The following is a 24118-nucleotide window of genomic DNA, read 5'->3' on the forward strand; positions in this document are numbered from 1 at the left end:
TACATACATATTGCACAGGGTAGTAACTCTTTCTCTGTGATTTTGGAACAATTTCCCTCTATGGCTGCATATCGATTAAAAGTTGTAATCGCATAAAACGTCCCCCCTCACATTTCTTCTTCTATAGGGCAAAATATAGACAACAGATATAAATTCTCAAAACTGACACATTTCAATTACTAAACTGAAAATCTTTTTCAATCTTATTTTACCTTTGTTACTTAATGATTTTATTTTTCTGATCATTTTGTTCCCTGCCTCAGGTTCTGCTACCCTTTGTTTGTGCTCTGAATTCTGTTTCCGGACCATTCTATCCATTCATTATTTCTTTTCTTGCAGCCTTCTTCACTTCCTGCCCTATATCCATCTTTCACATTCGATTTTCTGCCATTTTTCTTCTTCCTGAAATTGGTCTAGTTTCTATCTTTGAGCAGAACAGTTGATTTGTTTGGGAAATTTCCCATTTTTGGCCTTATTTCACATAATTTTGATGAAGCTGTGGCATGCTTGGGTACTAACTGCAGGTGGAAATAATAGGGTCACAGAAAAAATCCGAAGTGGATTCCTTCTGCATATAACTCACGGCCATGGGTACGTAACCCGCTTGTCCAAAATGACACCTATCTACTGGAAAAGATATTATTGAGGTAAGGACATAATCTATGTGCAAAACTAACTCGTATGGAGACACTGCCTCCCTAAAAATACAAACCATGCTAATTGACCAAACCACACACATTCCATACCATATATTACAGCAAGCAACTCGCATTATGCTGTGACACCACCTTACACTCCCACCCCAGCACACCCACACTGCCATATGTATGTACAGCACTTCTAGCAACCCACACATTAGTCTCTATGTATGCTAAACATCCAGTTATGCATGTACACATTGAAATCCACTTGGAGATAACACCAGGGATTGATTTTTTTGCTTCACAGGAATGAATCTCACGCTTAAACCAGGGTATGTATCATGGCTTTGATATCAGGCTTTCAAATGTCATCTAGTGCTTTTCTTGAAATATTGGCATTCTATGAAAAAAGCTTCCTTTTTTAAAGCATATACAGACCAAACTCAAAGACATATTTGAAAATACTTTATATCTCTGGTTGGTGGTACCCAAGATAAATGGAACTACACTTCTCCCTCCGTATTCGCTGTGATAGGGGATTAACTGAACCGCAAATACAGAAAAATCGCAAATAGCTTTTTCATATGTTATTCACTGTTTTCTATTAAAAACCATCATGAATATAGTGAAACCGCAAATAACATGGTGGGAGACCTGGTCTGTTCCTGAAGGAGAGGCAAAACAGGTGAAGAAAGTGCTGGGAATCGGCGATTTCTCTATGCAAGCTGATGTAATTGGGGGGGGGAAGAGCCAGCAAGCTAAAAACCGTGAATAATCGAAACCGAGAATGCCGACACCGCGAATACGGAGGGAGAATTGTATTTCTATATGTTTCTCAGCAATTTTTTTTTATCTGTGACTGCATCTCACTGTACGTTGAATATCCTCTTAAATACAATCCATTTCCCATATTCATTTTTATCTTTTAGCAGTTGGGTAGCTTAGTGCATTTTTTTCCTTTCAACATTTTTTCATCAAGCACCTGTTATTTGCAGCTTCTGATAGGCCATCTCTGTTGCTTTTCTCCCCTCTTAAAACCAGCTTTCACATAAGACTGGTGCTATTTGATTTACATTGCCTTTTTTTTTTTTTTTTCCAGATTTCCATTATTGATTATCATCACAATTCCTGGGTGCAGATTATGATTTGGAAGGAAGGATAGGATAGACAGAGTTAATGATTAGAGAGGTAGGATGAAAATTAGGGAATTTAGGATTCAAATCCCACTTCTTCTGGCGTTCCCTGTGAGGTCAAGCTACATCTCTGTCTCTTGGCTTAGGTACAGACTTTGTTGTAAGCCCTTGGGGGAAGGAAGATACCAAGTGTGCCTGAAAAGTCATTTGCCTTTAGCATACATAAGAACATACGAATAGCCATACTTGGTCATACCAATGGTCTATCCAGCCCACTATCCTGTTTTCAAGTGGCCAGTCCAGGTCACAAGTACCTGGCAGAAATCCAAATAGTATTTGGAAACCCAATCAGGAACAACATTTCATGCTACTGATCCCAGGGCAAAAAGTGGCCCCCCTCCCATGTCTGTCTCAATGGCAGCCTATGGCCTTTTCCTTCAAGAACTTGTCCAAACCTTTTTTTAAAACCCAGATACAACCACTGTTACTGCATACTCAAGCAATGAGTTCCAGATCTTAACTGTTGATTGTATGAAAAAATATTACCTTTAAAACAAATAGGAGGAATTTCCATGTAACTTCATTGAGTGTCCCTTAATCTTTAATAATTTTTGAAAGAGATTAAAATTGGCTCATTTTTATCTGTTCTACACCACTCTGGATTTTATAGTTCTTGATCATATCTCCCCTTAGGGTTCTTCAACTTAGAAAAGAAACGGCTAACTTCTTTAGACTTTCCTCATAAGAGAGGAGTTCCATCCTCTACCATTTTGGTTGCTCTTCTTTATATCTTTTCTAATTCCGCTATATCTTTTTTGAGATACAGTGACCAGGATTGAGCACAGTACTCAAGGTGAGGTTAACATAGTAACATAGTAAATGACGGCAGATAAAGACCTGAACGGTCCATCCAGTCTGCCCAACCATACATGATCCATAAATTAATTTAATTTAAATGGTCCTTTTTCTTAGATATTTCTAGGCCAGAAAACCAGAGCCATGCCTGGTAGTGTACTTAGGTTCCATTTGCAGGAGTCTCTATCAAAAGCTCACTCCAGCACATCTTAACTATCCCAGCCATTGAAGCTCTCCCCAGTATCATGAAGCAATACAGAGGCATTATAAAATTTTTGGTCTTATTTACCATCCCTTTCCTAATAATTCCTAGCACCCTGTTTGCTTTTTTTTTTTTTTTTTGGCTACTGCCACACACTGGACGGAAGAATTCAGTGTAGTCTCTACAGTGACGCTTAGCATCTTGCTTTGGAAAGGGTGATTAGCAAATCTAAATAAATGCATTCCACTGCAGCAGTTGCTCTGGGTTTCATCAAAAGTGAGAGGCTAAGAAATCCAGCTTTAATGAGATGCGCAGAAAAAAGTTATTTATTAATTTAATTCTTCTGTCTCATCCTTTACTTAAGGATCTTCCACAAGCTTCTATTTTTGTAGAAGTGCAAGATGGTTTCCATGGGCTCTCTCGTTCTGTCTCCAAAAAGTACATAATAAGAACATATCATCAAACTGGGACAGACTGAAGATCTATCAAACCCAGTAACCTGTTTAAAGTAGTGACCAGTCCAGGTCAAATTTTCCATGGTAAGATCTCAAGAGTAAAACAGATTTTATGCTGCTTATTCCATTAATAAGCAGTGATTTGCCCAAGTTCATCTTAATAATGGTTTATGGATTTTTCTTTTAGGAACTTATCCAGACCTTTTTATACCCTGCTAAACTGATCTTGCCTCATTCTTTGGCAATAAATTCCAGAATTTAATTACATGCTGAGCAGAGTGGTCCATAAAAGTCATGCTCATGGGACATGACCTTATTTTTGTCCTATGTTTGGCCACTGTTAATTGTGCTAAATTATAAGCCTTTTGGTGAACATTTAGAGGTCACTCAATGATTTTTTAATGTAATACATAAAATGCAAGTACAGAATTTATATTAATTTCCCATCTAAACCTGAATTATGAGCAAATGCACATGGAAAGTTGTTAAAATACTTACAGCATAAAATAGGCTTGTTGGGCTAAAGATTTATTACTGTATGAACTAGCTGATCACTCAGCGTTGCCCGGATATAAATTCCCTTGAACATTCACGTGAGGATTAACATCACACAAATTTTCAGTTTTCACTTTCTGTTTAGGCCTTACCACACCACAGCTGCACTTCCTTATATACTGATGACTGTGACATCATTCCCCAAGCTTCACACCATTGGTCAAAGCAATATCTATCTTTTTCAATGATTCTTTACATGTCATCCCCCTTCCCACCCCCACAGTATTTTTTCCCAGATAGTAATTGATATGTATACCAAGTTTGGGTGAAATCTGTCCATGTATATATAGATTGTTCAATGTTCAGTGATGACTGGTAACTAATGTCATTATTCCACAGTAAATACAATATGTTTGTGTGAACGCTACATTCAGTCAGTATTCATCAGTGTGACTTTGGAGCAAGTTGGATAAGTCTGTGCTGATCAATAAGGCAAAGGAGGAGCTACTTCTGTTTCTCATTCTTTGTTAGACTTGAATTATACTGCTGCATGAAGGCAATTGTTTTTTCAGCAGATTCACTAGAGGCAGTCTTGTCAGAAAAATCTGGTCAATTTCTTTGACTTGGTGACCAGAGAATTGGATAGAGGGAGTTTACTAGATTTGGTGTTTTTAGATTTTAACAAAGCCTTTGATAGCATTCCGCACAGGTGTCTAATAAATAAATTGAGTGTCCTTGGGATGGGCCCCAAAGTGATGGACTGGGTCAAGAACTAGTTGAGTGGAAGGTGACAGGGTAGTGGTTAATGGAGATCACTCTGAGGAAAAGGATTTTACCAGTAGTGTGCCTCAAGGTTTGGTTTTTTGGGCCTGTTGTTTTTAACATTTTTGTAAATGATATTGTTGAAGGGCTGTCTGGTATAAGATTTGCATCTTTTCAGGTGATATCAAAACTGCAATGGAGTTGATGTTGTGGATAACATACATGAGGAAGGAACTAATGAAGCTTGAGGAGCGGTCTGAAATTTGGCAGCCAAGAAATGCAAGGTCATGCATTTGGGCTGCAAAAACCCAAGGGAACAGTACAGTTTAGGGAGTGAAGAACTTTGATGTATGAAAGAAGAGTGGGACTTGAGTATGATAGTATGATCTTAAGGTGGCCTAACAGGTTGAAAATGTGACAGCAAAAGCTAGAAGGATGCTTGGGTGCATAGAGAAAGGAATTGCTAGTAGGAAAAAGGAAGTATTGATGCCCCGGTAATTATGTACAATCCTGGAGACTGCACCTTCAAAAAGATATAAATAGGATGGAGTTGGTCCAGTGGAAGGCTACAAAATGGTCGGTGGTCTACATCATAAGGTGTATGGGATAGACTCAAAGATCTCAATATGTATACTTTTGGAGGAAAAGGGGAGATATGATGGCTATGGAGTGTTTAAATACCTACATGACATAAATATGCATGAGGTGAGCCTGTTTCAATTGAAAGGAAACTTTAGAATGAGAGAGCATGGGATGAAGTTAAGAGGTGATAGGCTCAGGAATAATCTAAGGAAATATATATATATATATTATATATATATATTTTTTTTTTTTACACAAAGGGTAATAGATGCATGGAATAGTCTTCCAGTAGAGGTAGTAGAGACAGACTGTGTCTGAATTCAGTAAAACATGGGACAGGCACACGGCATCTCTTAGGGAGGGGAGGAGATAGTGGATACTGTGGATAGGCAGACTGGATGGGCCATTTGGCCTTTATCTGCCATCATATTTCTATGTTGATTACTGCCATTGAAGATCATCTCTCCAGTTTGCAGGATCTTTAACCAGAAATTGTTGAGCCTTTTCTTGCCCATTGTGTTAAGAACACCAAAGAAGACATAAGTTCTTTTTGTAATATATGATGTCAGGCTGATGGGACCGAGTGACTTGGGATGGCAGTCGAGATGTTTCACCAAACTTGTGGATTGTGGAAGCTGAAGGTTTGCCACCATCTTGAACTTCACTTCATTGCTTAGTCTGTTATCAAAAAAAGCCAGACCAGCCAAAATTTCTGTCAGATGCTACAAATGTCTGGTGAATGTTGTTGACACAGCCTTGGCAACAATGTTCGGATATTTCTGGAGTTCTGAAAGCAGAAGCAAGTCCTTTCTTTGATAGTAGGAGAGAACTGCTTCTGGAACAGAAATATCTTAATACTGTAGATGGCCTTCACCATCCTCCATGCGCGGTAGAAGATCTGGGTGCTCGAAATGATGGATTTGCTTTGTCTGCATCCAGGCAGCTGCCAAGAAAAATTAAATACAGCTCAAGAAACTTCTTGTCATCTTCCCTTGGTTGTGATGCATTCAAGGCTGTTCTGCAGAAAGCTGCAGTTTCTTTCCGAAGAATTGATTCGTCTGCATCAACCTCATACAAATTCTGGTTTGTGTGTGGCCAATTTTACTGAAATCTTTTGAACACCCATCGTAATGTCTGGTCCTCCTAACTCCAATCAGTTGGGTGAAGATGCTTCCAAGCACCAGTTCCATCATAACATGTCGACAGGCGAGCCATGCTAACTCTTGTCCTATTGATGATGCTGTGAAGGTGCATTTACCATTCTTCAGGCTTGTATTACTCGCAGTGATATCAAACACCAGTCCCCACACTTATTTGCGAAGATTCCACACATCCAGTACTGTGAGACAGGCTTCAGCTTGCTGTTTCAGTTCCACAGTCAATTTTTGGAACTCAAGTAACCTTTCTTTTCCATTACCAGTGACAAGTATTGCAATTCTTTTTTCCTTTTTTTTTTTTTTTTTTTAAAGTGTATATTTGAATTTAAACATTTATATTACAAGCATCCACTTTTTAAAGAAATACAACATCCAAGGTAAACATTCTTGTAATAATAAAAAAATATTTGAAGAAAATATAGTATAACAATACCTAGATTAACATTATACCACAAAAATATGGGGGGGGGGGGAAGTGGTGGATACTTAAAACGAGAAAACTTCCAGAAAAAAGTAGACAGGCTTTTGAATCTAACTAAATAGGATATACTAATCAAACCACATCCAGGGAGCTTCCAATGCTGGTTAAGAGACTTGCCTAGATACTACTTTTTTTAAATCCAAAAAGGAATTAGATGTTCTGGATCAAAAAACATATCTGTCACTTAAGTACTGTATTTTATAATACATTTATTTGGAAGGATATCATAGCCTTAACTAAGGATTGAACTACGTACTGTACTTCTGAATTTTCTTTCAAAGATATTTTCCACCTTCTCAATATGTATACAGTGATCCCTTACTAATGTCACAAACTTTTGAGCTAATGTACTGCAAGATTATTTCAAATTAGCAATATCTGAAGAGCAACTCACAGTTGTGGAAATGGAACCCATAAGGGACGGGGCCATATTGTACTTGGTGCTTACGAATAAGAACGTATGAGTTTCCATACTGGGCGAGACCAAAGGTCTATCAAGCCTAGTATCCTGTTTCCAGCAGTGGTTAACCCAGGTCACAAGTACCTGGCAAGATCCCAGTGAGTGTTTCAGTTGTTATATTACATTATCTATGTTTTCTTTTTCTTAATAGTTTCTTCTACCCCAGTTCTGTTAGGGGGCTTTAATCTTCATGTTAATGACCAGTTGTTTGTGTTCTGGTGTCTATGTGGATGATAACTGCTAATCCCAATGGATTCATACTCGCCTGAATTCTCCTGTGGTCTAACCACTAAACTCGATACCATTACAGAATGACTGTTTCTTAATAGCACAAAACTGAATTCATGAAAGACAGGAGCAGTATTATTTCCTTGCCGTGAGTCTGTCACTAATATTCAACTACCTACCATTCAAGGAAACTCAATTATACTAAAAGAGATAGCGTAGCTGCTTACCTGTTATAGCATTTCTTTATAAATATCAGGGTAATGCATCCACACTTACTAGTGATGCCCTCCTGTGCGTGGTGCTCTCTTGAAGCTCAGAGAAGCTGTTTTATTTTGAGGTCTCTTAGCATGTGCAGATGTTCCTGCACTAGTAACATTCCAAGAATCTCCTTAGGCAATACTAAAGCAGTACATGTGAAAAAGTAGGGGATGGAAGGAGGGAAAAACTGTGGCTGCATCCTCTGCTGTCTGTCAAGAACCCCTGTTACAAGCAGAGGAATGCAGGCACACTTATCGGTGACTTCAAAGCAGCAGAGTAAGAGTCTGCTAAAAAAAAAAAAAAGGGAGGAGTAATGGAATGAAAAGTTCTCTTAAAAAGCAACATAATTTCTCAGAGCAAACTTGACTGAAGTCCAAGCCTCTCTCTGTGAGAGAGTCAAGGCAGTAATAATGTTTAGTAAACTGAAGATCATGTTGCTTCCTTGCAGATATCCAAAATGGAGATGGTTCTAAAGTAAGCTATAGAGGTTGGTTTGGCTGCATGGAATATTGCTACTATTTGGTTTTTTGCCAGGTACCAGTGACCTGGATTGGCCACCATGAGGACAGCCTACTGGTGTCTGTAGCATGTAATGTTGCTACTTTTTGGGGTTTTGCCAGGTACTAGTGACCTGAGGTGGCCACTGTGAGGACAGGCTATTGGGCTAGATGAACCATTGATCTGACCCAGTAAGGCTATTCTTATATTCTTATGATGGGCATGAGCTGTAATCTTGCCCAGCGATGAAATGTCTTTCTTTGAATAGCAAAAAGAAATCTGTCTGGATAGTGTTGCCTTAGAAACTGAAATGCCTAAATTGCTGGGATTGAAAGACACAAATAGTTGAGAAGAATTTCTTATCTTTGCAGTCTTTGCTAAATAGAGCAAGGCAAGAAGACAGACTAGCATATGAAGTGTTTCTTCTGCCTTTTCAGAATGAGGCATGAAAAAGAAAGAGGGTAATACCGTAGACTAATTTATGTTAGGCAAATACTTGGAATGTCTGCACAGGAGCGCTTTGCTATGTAAGAACTGAATGCATGGGGGGAGTTTAAAGAAGCTTACATCTGATGTTAATAGCCATCAGAAAAGCCATTTTACTTATGAAAACTTAAGGTGAATTTAGCTCATTGATTCAAATGGTGGTTCAAGCAATTGTGAGAGAACAATACTGAGATCCTATAAATGTGTAGACTTTTTACAGGAGGCTTTGTGTTCATACAAGAGGATTAACCAAAACTAGTTTTCCCTTAGTAGGATTGTGGAAGATAGATAATGCAACAAGATGAATCTGCACTGAAGGAATCTGAATTCCCAATTTAGATAAGTGAAGAAGAAACTCTAAAATATCTTGCAGAGGGTAGGACATTGGGTCTGTGTCCTTTCAGTGATTCATTTCAGGAAATGTGATCATCTAGAGTTGTATAACTTAGATGCAAAAAGGTTTATTGAAGCCATTGCTACTTCCCTAACTTCTGCCTTGAGATTCAGGTGAGTTATGTCTCTAGTGTCAACATCCTCAGATTGACATAAAGTGTAGAGCACTCACAATTATATATAGTGCATAATCTGTGTTAAAACAGAGGAAAAAGACCTCAAAATACCCCAGGAATCCAATCAATAGATTGAAACCATTTGGGGGTTAAGGTATCATCATAGGTCAAAACCTCTGTTGAAAATTTTAAATAATTTAATTCATTTAAATATTGCTAAATTTAAATACTATAGGCGTAATTCTATAATTGAATATCTATTTCTCTGATACTCAAATGAGCAGTTGAGCTGGCAACCATGGATTTGAAACCACAATAATATTCCATCTGGCTTTGTAAAAACTATCAAGCACTTATCTTTTATAACCCGACGGAAGCCCAATCTGTTTTGCACCAACGGGCTTCTTCAAGAGAAGTGATAAAGCTTGCTAATTTGCCAGTATCAGTTAATCGTTGGCCAAAAATCTGTGTGTTCGCTGCTTCGAGTCCTAGGAACTGGTCTTCCTTCAATACCTTGTTTCCTCTCCAGTTTGGGTTGGTTCAGTGGCTGCCAGGCAGTCCTAACCGTTCCCTCCTGGGCAGAAACCCCTGGAGAGACATTCTCAATATATGAGGATATTGCATCCCTTGGAGGACAGGTCCTGTGGATACAGGATCACTTCCTGCCTCTCCATAATGATGCTGTCCCTTCTGGTGACCTTTCTCCTCTGTGGTAATACAGAAATTGTCAGATTGGAGGTGGGACTTCTCTACTATATCCATGTAGGCTTCCTCTATAAACCTCTTTGTTTGATTTAGCTCTAGTCTCCAGAGATTGGACCTATTCCCTGAGTGCTTGGAACTGTTTGCATCAAATATACACATATGGAAATCAAACATGTGACATTCAGTGCAAAGGACTGGGATAGTCCCTATCTCGCTGGACTGCAGCTTGTATTTTATTTGTGATTTTTTTTTAAATTTAACTAAATTGCTCATGGAGTAGGAGTATGTGAAGTTAATTTCCCTAAGATTGCTTATTATATGCTAGGCTATGCTAGTATTTTTTTATTATTATTATTGTTAATAGTAGTAGTAGATTTAGTTCTGTGGACTTAAGTAGACTCTATTTCTAAGAGCTATTGGTTGACTGAGATGTTCTAATTAACTTTCCAACCTTTTAGTTCAGGGGTGTCAAATGTCGGACCTTGAGGGCCGCAATCCAGTTGGGTTTTCAGGATTTCCCCATTGAATATGTATGAGATCTATTTGCATGCACTGCTTTCATAGTATGCTAATAGATCTCATGCATATTCATTGAAAACCAACAAACAAAACCCAACAGGACTTATCACACCTGTTGATAGCCCCAATAAAGTACTAATATAACATCAAACTAAGGAACTATCGATTCATTAAATTACATATCTTTTTATTATAATATAATACTGTTCATAATAATGTATATCATTCGCATAAATATAGCCATGCTTAATAAATAGACACACAAACTCACAACTCATTTATACAATACAAATTCCCAAAACCCTCCACATATATCTAAATCAGTACAAAAAGTTAATGTGCATCACCCATCCAAACAGGGTCTAAAATGAACACCAGCTGTCCTTATCTATAATAACAAAATGCTAGCCACGCATGCGCACTCTCGTCACGTGTTCCCTGAGATCTGATCTGTTGCGCTGTGTCCGCGGCGAGAGTGCACATGCGCGCTTACCACGCATCGGAAATTACCTGTCAAACTTTATTTTTAAGCTCAAAGCCGCCGCCGCGGCTACTCTCTCGAATCACACCAGGCTCCGCGAGGGGAGGAGGGAGAGGGCTGGGGCTGTCCCGCTGGCAGCATGGCCCCGATCCCCCTGCACCCGCTCACTGCCCCACTGCCGAGGTCCGGAGCGAAGAAGCCGCGATCCGGCCCAGCCCGCTGAGAGGGAGAGTGGCGCTGGCACCGGGGAAAGGGGGGGGACACATGAGGGCTGTGCCGCCAGCTCAGCTCGGCTGCTCCGTCTCTGCCGGGGCTAACAGCAGCAGCCCCCGAAGCTCCTCACCAGCCTGTCCCGCCCCCTCGAGAAGGGCTGAAAAACTGGCCTCGCGCGCCCTGCAATCAACTGCCGCTCACCTACCCGTGCCAGGGTGATGTGCAGGTGCAGGGGGCTCCCGCAGTGTCTGGAAGCGGCAATGGCGGCGCTGCTGCTGGTGGCGCTGCTGCTGTGCGCGAGCGACGCACCGGAGCTGGACCCCGCCTGTCGGCAACGGCTTGACCAGATGGCAAACGGCAGCGACTGACAGGAGGAGACAGAGGGGAGATGCTGGATTGATGGGAGATAGAGAGAAGGGAGATGCTGGACTGTTGGGGAGTAGAGAAAGGGGAGATGCTGGACTGATGGGGGGATAGACAGAGGGGAGATTCTGGTCTGGTGGGGGGGGGAAGGAAGGGAGGCCTACTGCTGGACAGGGGGAGCAGGAAGAGGTGCTGATGGAAAGGGGGGAAAAAGGAAGGGAGGCCTACTGCTGGACAGGGGGAGCAGGAAGAGGTGCTGATGGACAGGGGGAGCAGGAAGAGGTGTTGATGGACAGAGGGGGAAAAAATGGAAGGGAGGCCTACTGCTGGACAGGGGGAGCAGGAAGAGGTGCTGATGGACGAGGGGGAAAGGAAGGGAGGCCTACTGCTGGACAGGGGGATCAGGAAGAGGTGCTGATGGACAGGGGGGAAAAAAGGAAGGGTGGACTACTGCTGGACAGGGGGAGCAGGAAGAGGTGCTGATGGACAGGGGGAGGTAAAACAGAAGGGCTGCTGCTGGATAAGGGGAGCAGTGAAGGGGTGGTGGTGGACACAGGGGAGGTAAAAGGAAGGGAGAATGGACAGGGGAAGCATGCAAGGGGTGGTGGTGGACAGCCAAAAGAAAGTAAAACAGAAATACAGAAAGCGGCTAAGGCGACAGAGAGAGAAAGAAATAAAGACAGACACACACACATATATTCTAGCACCCGTTAATGTAACGGGCTATAAAGCTAGTCTTGAAATAAATTGTTGTTATGTAAGTTCCATAACTTCAAATATATCATAGCTGTTTAGCTAAGGAGTGATCCTGGTTTGAATGTCCCACTAGTTGATGCTGTCGTCGTAAATATTTTGAAGACTATTGAGGTTGATGATAACGGAGCCTTTGCCATTTTAAGCTCCTGAAGACGCCTAATTGGTGAAACACAGAACTGTGTTGATAATGGCTACATTTGTGCATGGATAATTGCCATATTTGGACGGAAAAGCAATAAGGATCATATGATATATTTGAAGTTATGGCACTTACATAACAACAATTTATTTCAAGATAAGGACAGATGGTGTTCGTTTTATACCCTGTTTGGATGGGTGATGCACATGAACGTTTTGTACTGATATAGATATATGTGGAGGATTGTGGGAATTTGTATTGCATGAATGAGTTGTGTCTATTTATTGAGCATGGTTATATTTATGTGAATGATATACATTATTATGAACAGTATTATATTATAATAAAAATATATGTAATTTAATTAATCGATAGTTCCTTAGTTTGATGTTATATGCATATTCATTGGGGAAATCCTGAAAACCCAATTGGATTGCAGCCCTCGAGGACCGCCATTTGACACCCCTGTTCTAGTTGGTCATGGGCCTAGAAATCAGAGATAAGGCCAGGGGTGGATGGAACCTGTGGTGAGTGGAATGGATCAGTAACTTTGTGTGGACTCATCCCCTTGAATTAAAATGATCTGTAATCATGGTATTGGAGCAGCTCAGCCACCATGCAGTGGAAATAACACAGAAAATTCAAAGATCTATAATTGCACCCCTGGGAATAAGGGTTGCCATTACCAGATGATAGCACAATCCATACCTATATCAGTTCGCAGATCAGTGCTGGCAGAGGTAGTCGAAACACGGGTCTGAGCTTTTTGTTTTGTTTTCACTGTAGAAGAACTGGATAGGAACCTAAACCATCAGGACAAACTGTTGCATGTTGGTGATATCATAGGATGTAGGCAGCATCATTGCAGGAGCTACAGTGTCAACAGTGCTTAGCAATCCAGCAGATGTCCAACAGTCCAGTTGCTATGATCCTGCTGTGCCAAAACTTGCTTATCTAGTACTATACTTTGAATATGTATGAGATCTATTAGCATACAATGAAAGCAGTACTATACTTTGTTTCGATATCAGGGGAAAGACTTAGATAAGTAGCAAAGGAAGGGTGATGAGCAATTTCCAGCCATTGGGCACAAATTCTTAGATGACAGTGCTAAGCTTCTCTTACTTCTCAGAATTTGTCAGTGGCATTGTTCCCACTGCCACAACGACTCCTCGTTCATTTTTCTACCTTTTTTAATTTTGTTGTTGCATAGCAACAGAACCCAGCACCAGGCTCGGTGAATACTCTATGCTGTTTCTGTGCTTTCTCCAGGATTCAAGCAATTCTTCAAACAAAAGCCCCATGATCTGGATTTAGGTCACACTCCCACCAAGCACCATCATTCATTCTCTAGGAACCTTTCATTACATTATACTGTAGCGTTTGGTATTTTCAGCTCCATGCTCTATATGCATTTTGAGAAACTGAGACATTTGGAAATGTTTTGGGGCAGCTGTATGAACGCCATAAGCCTATGTTCTAACTGGTTATTACTTAGAGCCCCACCCTGCTTGTGTGTTGACTCTCTTTTAGGTAAGCCAGTAGCCTTTTATTGTGCCCACCTTGGACTGAGTCTTCAGCTGCACTTGGGAATGTGTTTGAAGCACAGCACTTAATTCTTTTCTGAAATGTAAGAAGTGAATGTTTTATTATTGACTCTTTTATAATCATGCAGTACCAGAATATTTTGCTCTTATTCAAGATTGGTGGCTTGACTGCTTCTGGCTGTCTGACATATGTTGAAACAAATAAAATAACTGTAGATATAGACCATATGACGGTGGTCTTCACTAATTTTTAAGTCAGGCCTAATGAGCTGAAGAAGACCCGCCAAATATTTTCCCATGCAGGCTCTAACACTGCTGACCAGTGTATATCATTCCAAATATTTCTTCATACTGAAAAAGACCAGAAGTCTTTCCAATTCTAGACCTCCGAGCTCTAAACAAATATTTGGTAAAGAAGACACCCTGTTACCTCTGCTAGAAAAGAACAGCTAGCTTTGTTCTCTAGATCTCAAAGAAGCTTACACACACATTCCCATCCTTCCAGCCCACAGGAAATATCTTCGCTTTCGAGTAGGTACATTCCACTTCCAATACAAGGTGCTTCCCTTTGGACTGGCCTCAGCACCCAGAGTGTTCAAGAAATGCTAAGTAGTAATGGCTGCCACACTCCACTCTTGTACCTTTCAAGTGTACCCTTATCTAGATGACGAGTTGATCAAAGCCCCAACACCTCAAATTGCTCAACTAACCGTGGATTCCACTCTAACTTCTGGAAACTCTTGCTTTTGCAGTCAATTAAGAGAAATCCCACTTACAGTCCATTCAAACTCTAGAATTTATTGGAATTCTTCTGAATATAACTCAAGCTTGTGCCTTCCTCGTACAGCAGAGACTAGAAACTGTCATGCAGATCTACCAAAACATCTCCAGTCTCTATTGCATCACTGCATGCCAAATGATGCGTCTTCTGGGTACATGGCATCTACAGTCAATGTGACCCCATTTGCACGTTTTACATCTCAGGGAACCACAGTGGACTTTCTTTTGACCCAATGGTCTCAATTCTCTGGAACCCTTTCCCAAAAGATTCAAGTAACCTCAGACCTTCGCCAGTCTCTTCAGTGGTGGCTGTTACCCACCAATCATTCCATAAGCCTTCTTTGCCATACTCCACTGCATCAGAAGATACTAACAGCCAATACCTCCATGCTTGACTGAGGAGCTCACCTTGACAGCCTTCATACTCGAGGCAGTTGGACTACCATGAAAAAAAACTCCACATCAATCTCCTTAAGCTTTGAGCAATCCAAAATGCTCTATGTACCTTGATTGAGGATCGCCTCCTCAATCAAGTAGTACTCATTCAAACGGACAACCAAGTAGCACCAGAAAGCAATACAAATTTGGTTCTGGGCGATAGAATGCTTAATCATTCTATCTTGCATGAAAGCAGATGGACCATTGGTCTGAACCAGTAAGACTATTCTTATGTCTTAGCAGACAAGTTGAGCAGACTCCTACAACCCCATGAGTGGTCACTCAATTCAACTATTCTATGTCAAATATTCAACGCCTGGGAGATACTACAAGTGGATCTATTACATCCCCCCACAATTACAAGTTTCCAGTCTTTTGTTCCAGAATTTATACTCCCAATCATCTAGAGTCCAATGTGTTTCTCCTCAGCTGACAGGACATCTTTCTTTATGATTTCCCTCCAATTTCTCTTCTTGGGAAAACTCTAGTCAAACTTTGCCAAGACAAGCCAATATGATATTCATAGCACCTCAATGGCCATGACAACCATGGTTTCTTCTCCTTCTACAATATAATGTACAGAAGCCCATCACACTTCATATCTTTCTAACACTGCTGACACAGAACGAAGGATCTCTACTCCATCCCAATCTACGTTCATTAGCGCTCATAGCATTGTATCTGTCTCCCAAGAAGTAATTACTTTCCCACTTTCGGCACCAGTGTCGACCATCATTGAATCCTTTAGAAAACCTTCCACACAACTTTGTTATCGCTTTATGTGAACCTGCTTCACAGTGTGGTGTAAGACAAATTCGTTAGATCCAATCATTTGTTCTTATCAGTTCTGGACTACCTCCTACATCTCTCTGACTCTGGTTGGTCTCAAGACTACATCATCTCAGGTTCATCTCAGTGCTATTACAGATTTTCATACCCTTATGATTAAAAACCCTTTATCAACACATCCGTTTAGTTTTCAGATTCATGAAAGGTTTTCTGCTTACCAAACCACCAATCAAACCTCCTCCAGTTGCTTGGGATCTTAATGTCATCCTTTCTATTTGAGATCTTAATGTCAAACCTTCATTTTTATTTATTTATTCATTCAATTTTCTATACCATTCTCCCAAGGGAGCTCAGAACGGTTTACATTAATTTATTCAGGTACTCAAGCATTTTTCCCTATCTGTCCCGGTGGGCTCACAATCTGTCTAATGTACCTGGGGCAATGGGGGGATTAAGTGACTTTCCCAGGGTCACAAGGAGCAGCGTGGTTTTGAACCCACAACCCACTTCATTTCTCAAACATCTCACTTGGAAAGTAGTATTCTTAATCTGCATCACTTTTGCACATCGAGTCTGTGAACTCCAAGCACGTACGAGATCCACCTTTATTCAACATTCTACAATGTTAGGATGGTTCTTCATACTCACCTGAAGTTCCTCCTGAAAGTCGTCTCAGAATTTCATCTGAACCAGACTATAGTTCTTCTTGTCTTCTTTTCAAGACCACACTCTCACTCTGGAGAAGCTGCACATCACACATTGGACTGTAAACGTGCTCTTGCTTATTACCGAGATCGCACCAAACCTTACAGTACTTCCACTCATCTGTTCCTGACCCAAACAGACTTAGAGCCCCTATCACACATGGCTAGCAGACTAACTCTTTTTGTTATGCTCGGGCTGGGCTGACGCTGGAAGGTCGTGTCACTGCACATAAAGTAAGAGTAATGGCAGCTTCAGAAGCCCATCTACGTGCCACTCCCATTGAAGACATATGCAAAGCAGCCACTTGGTCCTCAATGCATACCTTTACATCCCACTACTGTTTGGTGAATCATTCCAGATGGGATAGTCAGTTCTGTCAAGCAGTTTATCAGAATTTATTCTCCATTTAGATGCCAACTTCCCTCCAACCCTTTACCCTGGCAGATAGGGAGTCTCACATGTGAGAATATGCTGCATGCTTGTCCTGGGATAAAGCAGAGTTACTTACCTGTAACAGGTGTTATCTGAGGACAGCAGGCAGATATTCTCACAACCCGCCCACCTCCCTTATTTAGCTGCTTCGCTTTTTTCTGAACTGATGGTCCTGTGAGCTGACTTAGGGTAGGATGGCACAGGATCATGCATGGTATGGGTAGTGTCGAGACTTAATACTGTCCGTACCAGGCTCTCTGGATGACGTCACTCAAATGTGAGAATATCTACCTGCTGTCCTCAGATAACACTTGTTACAGGTTAATAACTGTGCTTTTTTGAGAGATAAAGAAGAAAGAAAAGGTCTTATTGATGTCTACTGATTTAAGTGCTGCTTTTGATGTGATAGAAACAGCTAATGGAAAGATGTGATGAATTGGGGATTTCAGGCTTGGTTAAACAGCAGGTTTGGTTCTTTATGTAGAACGGAAGATTTAAACTAAAGCATGCTATACCAACACATGGTCTAGTGAGAATTTATGCCCTTTTGTTTTTACTTTTTAATATTTATATGTGACTTTTAGGAAAATTAGTGAGACCATATGGATTCACTCTCTCTTAAACACAATTGAGATGTTACATACTGCAGTGGTTTTGATGTGAATGAAATGGGATGCGGTGTGCTTTTCTATCATATAAGCAAAGCGGTTTGCATTTACTGTATTTAGATAATGTAGTATACTTAGCACTAGGATGGAATTATAACTTGAAAAGCTTATCACAATTATATTAAATTAGTCCAGCTAAAAGTTCATACCAATAACTTATTTCTTGACCTTTTTGATCCAAGTCTGGCTCTCAAGGATTGCAGACTGGACCAGGTTTTTTAGTTCAAGTTGAATATTTATCAGATGTTTGCCTTTATTTTATCCTTGAGCAGCCTTTGTTTACCGAGGCCTTCTTTTACTAAACTGTGTTGATATTTTAACAACATGGTATTTTAGAACTGCCAAGTTGCCCGATTCTAAGGGTTTCAAACTAACATCCCAAAAGTAGTATGGTATTTGCAGTCCATGATCTGCCCATTCGAGGCTACATGCCCTATAATATATTAGGTTACGGTTGGCTGAAATTCAGAACTGGCTTAAAAACTCTCTCTCAAAACTTCATAACTTGGTAGCTGTGTTAATCTGAGTTGAACGTATAGTTAGTAAGGAGAACTGATTGAGAAAAATAGAACGTGCATTATTTAATATGCGTTACATTTCAATAATGTGCATTAACATGTTAATGCAGCTTGGTAAATGAGGGCCATAGTTTATTTACACTTTCAGGGTTACCAACTTAAATTCCTAGTGTTCTGGGCTTTGATCACAGGACGGAGCCCTTTTTTCATGGATGTCGGGAGTTCATGAAGCTTAGGAGCGTTCTACCTGTACCTAGCTTTTGATCACAATGCACTTCTCGAAACACTGCTCCATTTTCAGCTTCTAATTTTCTTGTATCTGTTCCTCTCTTGTAGGACCCTGCTGGTATATTTGAACTTGTAGAAGTGGTTGGCAATGGCACATACGGACAAGTATATAAGGTGAGTTTGAAACATTCTGCTCTTGTTTACTGCATGTTGAATGTGGAACTGTGTGGGCATCCATGTACTTTCACATGAATGAGAATACTTTGCCATTTATTTGCTAACCTGGTCTTCTATTTTAGGTAGCATCTTTGCCAAGGCTTGGGATCTTCCATTTTAAATAGTGTTTTTGCCATGGCCTGTGCTTCTGACTTCATTCAAGGGAGATCTGGTACACAAAGGGCTGCATTCTCTAAACCAGTGGTTCCCAACCCTGTCCTGGAGGACCACCAGGCCAATCGGGTTTTCAGGCTAGCCCTAATAAATATACATGGAGCAGATTTGCATACCTCTCGCTTCCATTATATGCAAATCTTTCTCATGCATATTCATTAGGGCTAGCCTGAAAACCCGATTGGCCTGGTGGTCCTCCAGGACAGGGTTGGGAACCACTGCTCTAAACCATGCCGCTGGTGGTGGCTCCTTAGAAAAGCGGCGCTGATTGCGTGTCAGTCATACAATGGCGCCATTTAGATTATCGTGATCACATTGAAAGTAGGCACAGGAAGTGCAGGCCAGGGTTTTACAGACCTACATTTCTGATGCCTACTTTCAACAAGAGTTGCATCATAGAGGCGCCTACCGATGCCTTCGTCAACTTGTGGCATAAACCATGCCTATTGACATAAGCACTGGTATGCGTCTCTATGGATGAGAGTTGGCCACTGTCATTTGTAGGTGCTTGTACTCGACTAGATTTTTTTTAAATTAGATTTTTATTGATTTTAAACAACATGGTCAATTACCATGTTGTTTATTATCAATTAAGCCATTTAAGATAGCTTTGCTCCTCCTCCCCCCCAGGACACCTATTTGGGTGGCGCAAGCCAAAGATGTGCTTCTTAATGCACTTCTTTACGCAGCCACAACAAGCTCTCCAAATAAAGCCCTCGGATATCACAAAAACTGCTGAAGAACCCACCCAATGAGAACCAAACACCCCTCAAAGACAGGTCAACCAAAGGTTTGTTATAGCTATATTACCTATTGTAAAAATAATACTCCCTACTTAACTGCTATCTAATAACTCTCAAAATGCTAAGAAACATAGCTAGAATGTGGATAAAACTAGGCTTACTGATAATATTACTAGGTCAACTAACAGAAAGCACACTACCAAAAAGCCCCTTACCAATAGAATCCAGATAGAGCAGAGTAAACCTCTCAAACACAAACTAATTCTCAAAAAGCCACAACCCAATAATGAGGAAAACTGAAGTAGTCACAGTCAATAGACCCCAGAAGGAATTAGCACAAGAAACTAGACCATGGTAGATTGATCAATAACCTTATGACCCAAAAGGTTAAACATAACTTCTTCCCAAACAACTCCTCGCTCACAAAATCCCTGACTATTGTATTAATGCTAGATCCTTGATAAACAAAACAGACGTAATTAGGGACTGGCTAATGCAAGACCAACCAAGTTTATTATTAGTAACTGGAACCTGGTTGCATTTATAAGTAATAAAAGACTTTCTTCTAGCTGGTTATAAAATACTACAGTAGAATCCTGATTAACCGGTATTCAAGCAACTGGCAAAAACATTCACCATAAAAAAAAGGTCCTCAAAGCAGCAGCAGTCCTGAACCCCTCCCCTCCTCCAGCCCTGAAGCAGCAGCAGGAGTCCTGAGTTGTGAAACACCCTCCCTCAAGCCACAAAACAAGCAGCGGCAGTGATCCTAAGCCATTAAACCCACCCCCTCCGACCCCAAAGCAGCAATCCTGAACCACGAAACCCCCCTCCCTCCAGTCCAGAAACAAGCAGCGGCAGCAGTCCTGAGCCGCAAACCCCCTCCCTCCAGCCCCAAAGCAACAGCAGCAGTCCTGAGCCGCAAAATCCCTCCCTCCTCCCTTCAGACCCAAGGCAGCGGTGCTGAGCCACAAAACACCCCTCCCTCCCTCACTTACCGAAACAGAACAGGCAGTGCTGAAAACAGGCTGCTTGCGGCAGCCTTGCGAGACTGCCGTTGGAAATCTCAGCAGCCATTTTATTGCAGAGAAAGAATGGGCAGGAATGAGTGGGAATCACTCTTGCTCCAATGTGCCACTAGACCACCAGGAAATCATGGTAGGCTTAGGTTTTTTTTTTTTTTTTTTTTACTCTTGCTTGGTAGTAAGGGAATGCTAGCTGCCAGCTGGTGGGAGTGGGGGTAGGGGTGCGGATGTGGGTACGGACTGAAATTGCTGGTTCGTAGGAGTTGGCGGAGAGGAAAGACTCGAATATAAACTGACACCCTCATTTTTGGCCATTTTTTGACCCAGAAATCTCGGTTTATATTTGAATATATATGGTATGCTTATTTTAGAGAACAAATGAGGAAGACAAATTTTCAGGTGCATGTCACAGTCCTTGCCTTCAGGAGGAAAAATATTGCTTTAATTGTTCCTTGTTCTTCAATCTGTCTCTCCTATAACATGTCCACTCTCATAACTTTGGAATTAATGTAATATATATATTTTTTTAACTTTCAGGGGCGCCATGTCAAAACAGGGCAGCTGGCAGCCATTAAAGTCATGGATGTTACTGAGGTACAGTTAGAACATCACTAGGAAAAGGGCCTCCCTGTATTGTCACCATCTTCAGTAACATTGCATCATCCTCTGTGTGTGCATGTCTTGTTTATTCATCTGTCTGTATATACGTCTTGTTTCATTAATTTCTCTTGTTTTCCTGCCTGCTGTTTTCTTTCTGCAGAGCAGTGGGCATCAGTTTTCTAGGTCTCTACCTTCAGCTTGCATCTTTCTTTATTCTTTTAAGAATATAAGAATTGCCATACTGGGACAGACCAAAGGTCCATGCAAGCCAGCATCCTATTTTCAACAGTAGCCAGTCCAGGTTCCAAGTACTTAGTTAAATCCCAAGTAGTAAAACAGATTTTATGCAGCTTATCCTATCTCAATAATGGCCTATGAACTTCTCTTTTAGGAAATTATGCAAACTTTTTTTTTTTTTTAAACCTGCTGAACTAACCACTTTCTCCAACAACAAATTCTATAGCTAAATTACACGTTGTGTAAAGAAATATTTTCTCTGGTCTGTTTTAAATCTACTACTTAGTAGCTTCATCACATGCCCTGTAGTCCTAGTATTTTTGGAAAGAGTAAATAAATGATTCACATTTATCCTTTCAAGGTTTATTAGTATTTGATCAAATCGCTTAAGTGTTTCTAAGCGAAATACACCAATAAAAATATAAGAACTCCACTCAGTATTTTTATTTATTTATTTATTTTTATTTATCATTATATATAAATATAACGTATATGAGAAATAAAGAGAGAACTTCCTCAATTCTACAGGAAATAATATACCTGGATACAGTGTCCATTACAAAATTCACTCTAAATAAGTCCACATTCTAGAGGAAAAACAATTCACATATCTGAGAGATTGATTTTAAGGAATAATAACAAAAACCATAATAATTGTAGAGTTACATCTTCTTACTTTTACTTTAGGGGTGTCCTAAATTCCCTTCAGAGGTATTGGAAGTTGTTATTCCCTTTCCTTCAAGGAAATATTGTAATTGAGAGGGCTCAAAAATATATATATGAATGCTGATCCAAAAGGATCTTACATTTGCAAGGATATCTCAATTGGTATTTGGCCCCCAATTGTATTACAAACTGTTTCAATTCAAGAAACCTTCCACTCAGTATTTTATGGACCTCTATCATATCACCCCTGAGCCTTCTCTTCTTCAAACTGAAGAACTCTAGCCGCTTTAGCCTTTCCTCATAGGGAAGTTGTCTCGTCCTTTTTATCATTTTCTTCACTCTTCTCTGTAACTTTCTAATTCCGCTACATCTTTTTTTTTTTTTTTTTTTAAGATATGGCAACTTGAATTGCAAACAGTATTTGAGGTGTGGCCATACTGTAGAGCGATACAAGGGCATTATAACATTTTCATCTTTGTTTTCCATTCCTTTCCTGATAATTCCTAACTTTCTATTTGCTTCTTAGCCACCAACGCACACTGAGCTGAGGACTTCAGTGTATCCTCGACGATGACACCTAGATCCTTTTCCTGGCAGTGACTCCTAACATAGAATCCAGCATCACATAGCTATAGTTCAGGTTCCTCTTTCCCACATGCATCACTTTGTACTTGATCACATTTTGACATCTCCCAGTCTCACAAGATCCTCTTGCAATTTTTAACAATCCTCTTGTGACTTAACATCTTTGAACAACTTTGTGTCATCAGCAGGTTTAATTATCTCACTAGATATTTCTTTCTCTAGATCATTGATAAATATGTAAAAAGCAAGTATTGTTTAACGTTTTGGGTTTTTTTTCCAAATGACTACTGTATAAAGGCTATAAATTGTGCTAACATTGGAGGTTTTTATGCCAATGAAATGATTTGCGCCCTCAAGCCTGAGGAGGGTTTTCCTTCCCAACAGAGTTCTGAGGTTTTTCCTCCTTTGTTAATGCCAAGTAGTGTCCTTCGGCTTTGCTTTAATATTTTCACAGCTGTTTCTTGTTTTTTTTGTATGAACCGCTCTATTTGCCTTTCTCCATTGAGAATATTGACCGGTGCTCTTCAACATCTTTATAAACGATCTGGACATTGGTACGACGAGTGAGGTGATTAAATTTGCAGACGATAAGAAGTTATTCAGAGTAGTGAATACACAGGGGGATTGCGAACGTCTACAAAGTGGTATAATCAAGCTGGAGAAATGGGCATAGACATGGCAAATGAGGTTCAACGTGGATAAGTTCAAAGTGATGCATGTGGGTAACAAAAATCTCATGCATGAATACAGGATGTCTGGGGCGGTACTTGGAGAGATCTCCCAGGAAAGATACTTGGGAGTTCTGATTGACAAATCGATGAAGTCATTTGCACAAAGTGCGTCGGCGGCAAAAAGGGCGAACAGAATGCTAGGAATGATAAAGAAGGGGATCACGAACAGATTGGAGAAGGTTATCATGCCGCTGTACCGGGCCATGGTGTGCCCTCACCTGGAGTACTGCGTCCAGCACTGGTCGTTGTACATGAAGAAGGACACCGTACTACTCGAAAGGGTCCAGAGAAGAGCGACTGAAATGGTTAAGGTCCTGGAGGAGTTGCCGTACAGTGAGAGATTGGAGAAACTGGGCCTCTTCTCCTTTGAAAAGAGGAGACTGAGAGGAGACATGATCAAAACATTCAAAATACTGAAGGGAATAGACTTAGTAGATAAAGACAGACTGTTCACACTCTCCAAGGTAGGGAGAATGAGAAGGCACTCTCTAAAAGTTGAAAGGGGATAGATTCCAAACGTAAGGAAGTTCTTCTTCATCCAGAGAGTGGTGGAGAGCTGGAACGCTCTTCCGGAGTCTGTTGTAGGGGAAAACACCCTCCAGAGTTTCAAGACTAAGCTGGACAAATTCCTGCTAAACTGGGACGTACCAGGTGAAGCTGG

General features: G+C 40.6%; 1 protein-coding gene across 6 annotated transcripts in view; it reads left to right on the forward strand.

Moving 5' to 3' along the window:
- The window catches only part of MINK1 (misshapen like kinase 1), a 213781-nt gene that overhangs the window by 22716 nt on the left and 166947 nt on the right, over positions 1-24118 (forward strand). For all 6 annotated transcript variants that reach the window (XM_033923495.1, XM_033923498.1, XM_033923497.1 and 3 more), the window contains exons 2-3: positions 18592-18657; positions 21176-21232. In XM_033923495.1, coding sequence (XP_033779386.1) covers positions 18592-18657; positions 21176-21232 — 123 coding nt within the window. The remainder of the gene's footprint in view (positions 1-18591; positions 18658-21175; positions 21233-24118) is intronic.

This window comes from Geotrypetes seraphini, chromosome 16, assembly GCF_902459505.1.
Source record: "Geotrypetes seraphini chromosome 16, aGeoSer1.1, whole genome shotgun sequence".
NCBI lineage: Eukaryota > Metazoa > Chordata > Amphibia > Gymnophiona > Dermophiidae > Geotrypetes > Geotrypetes seraphini.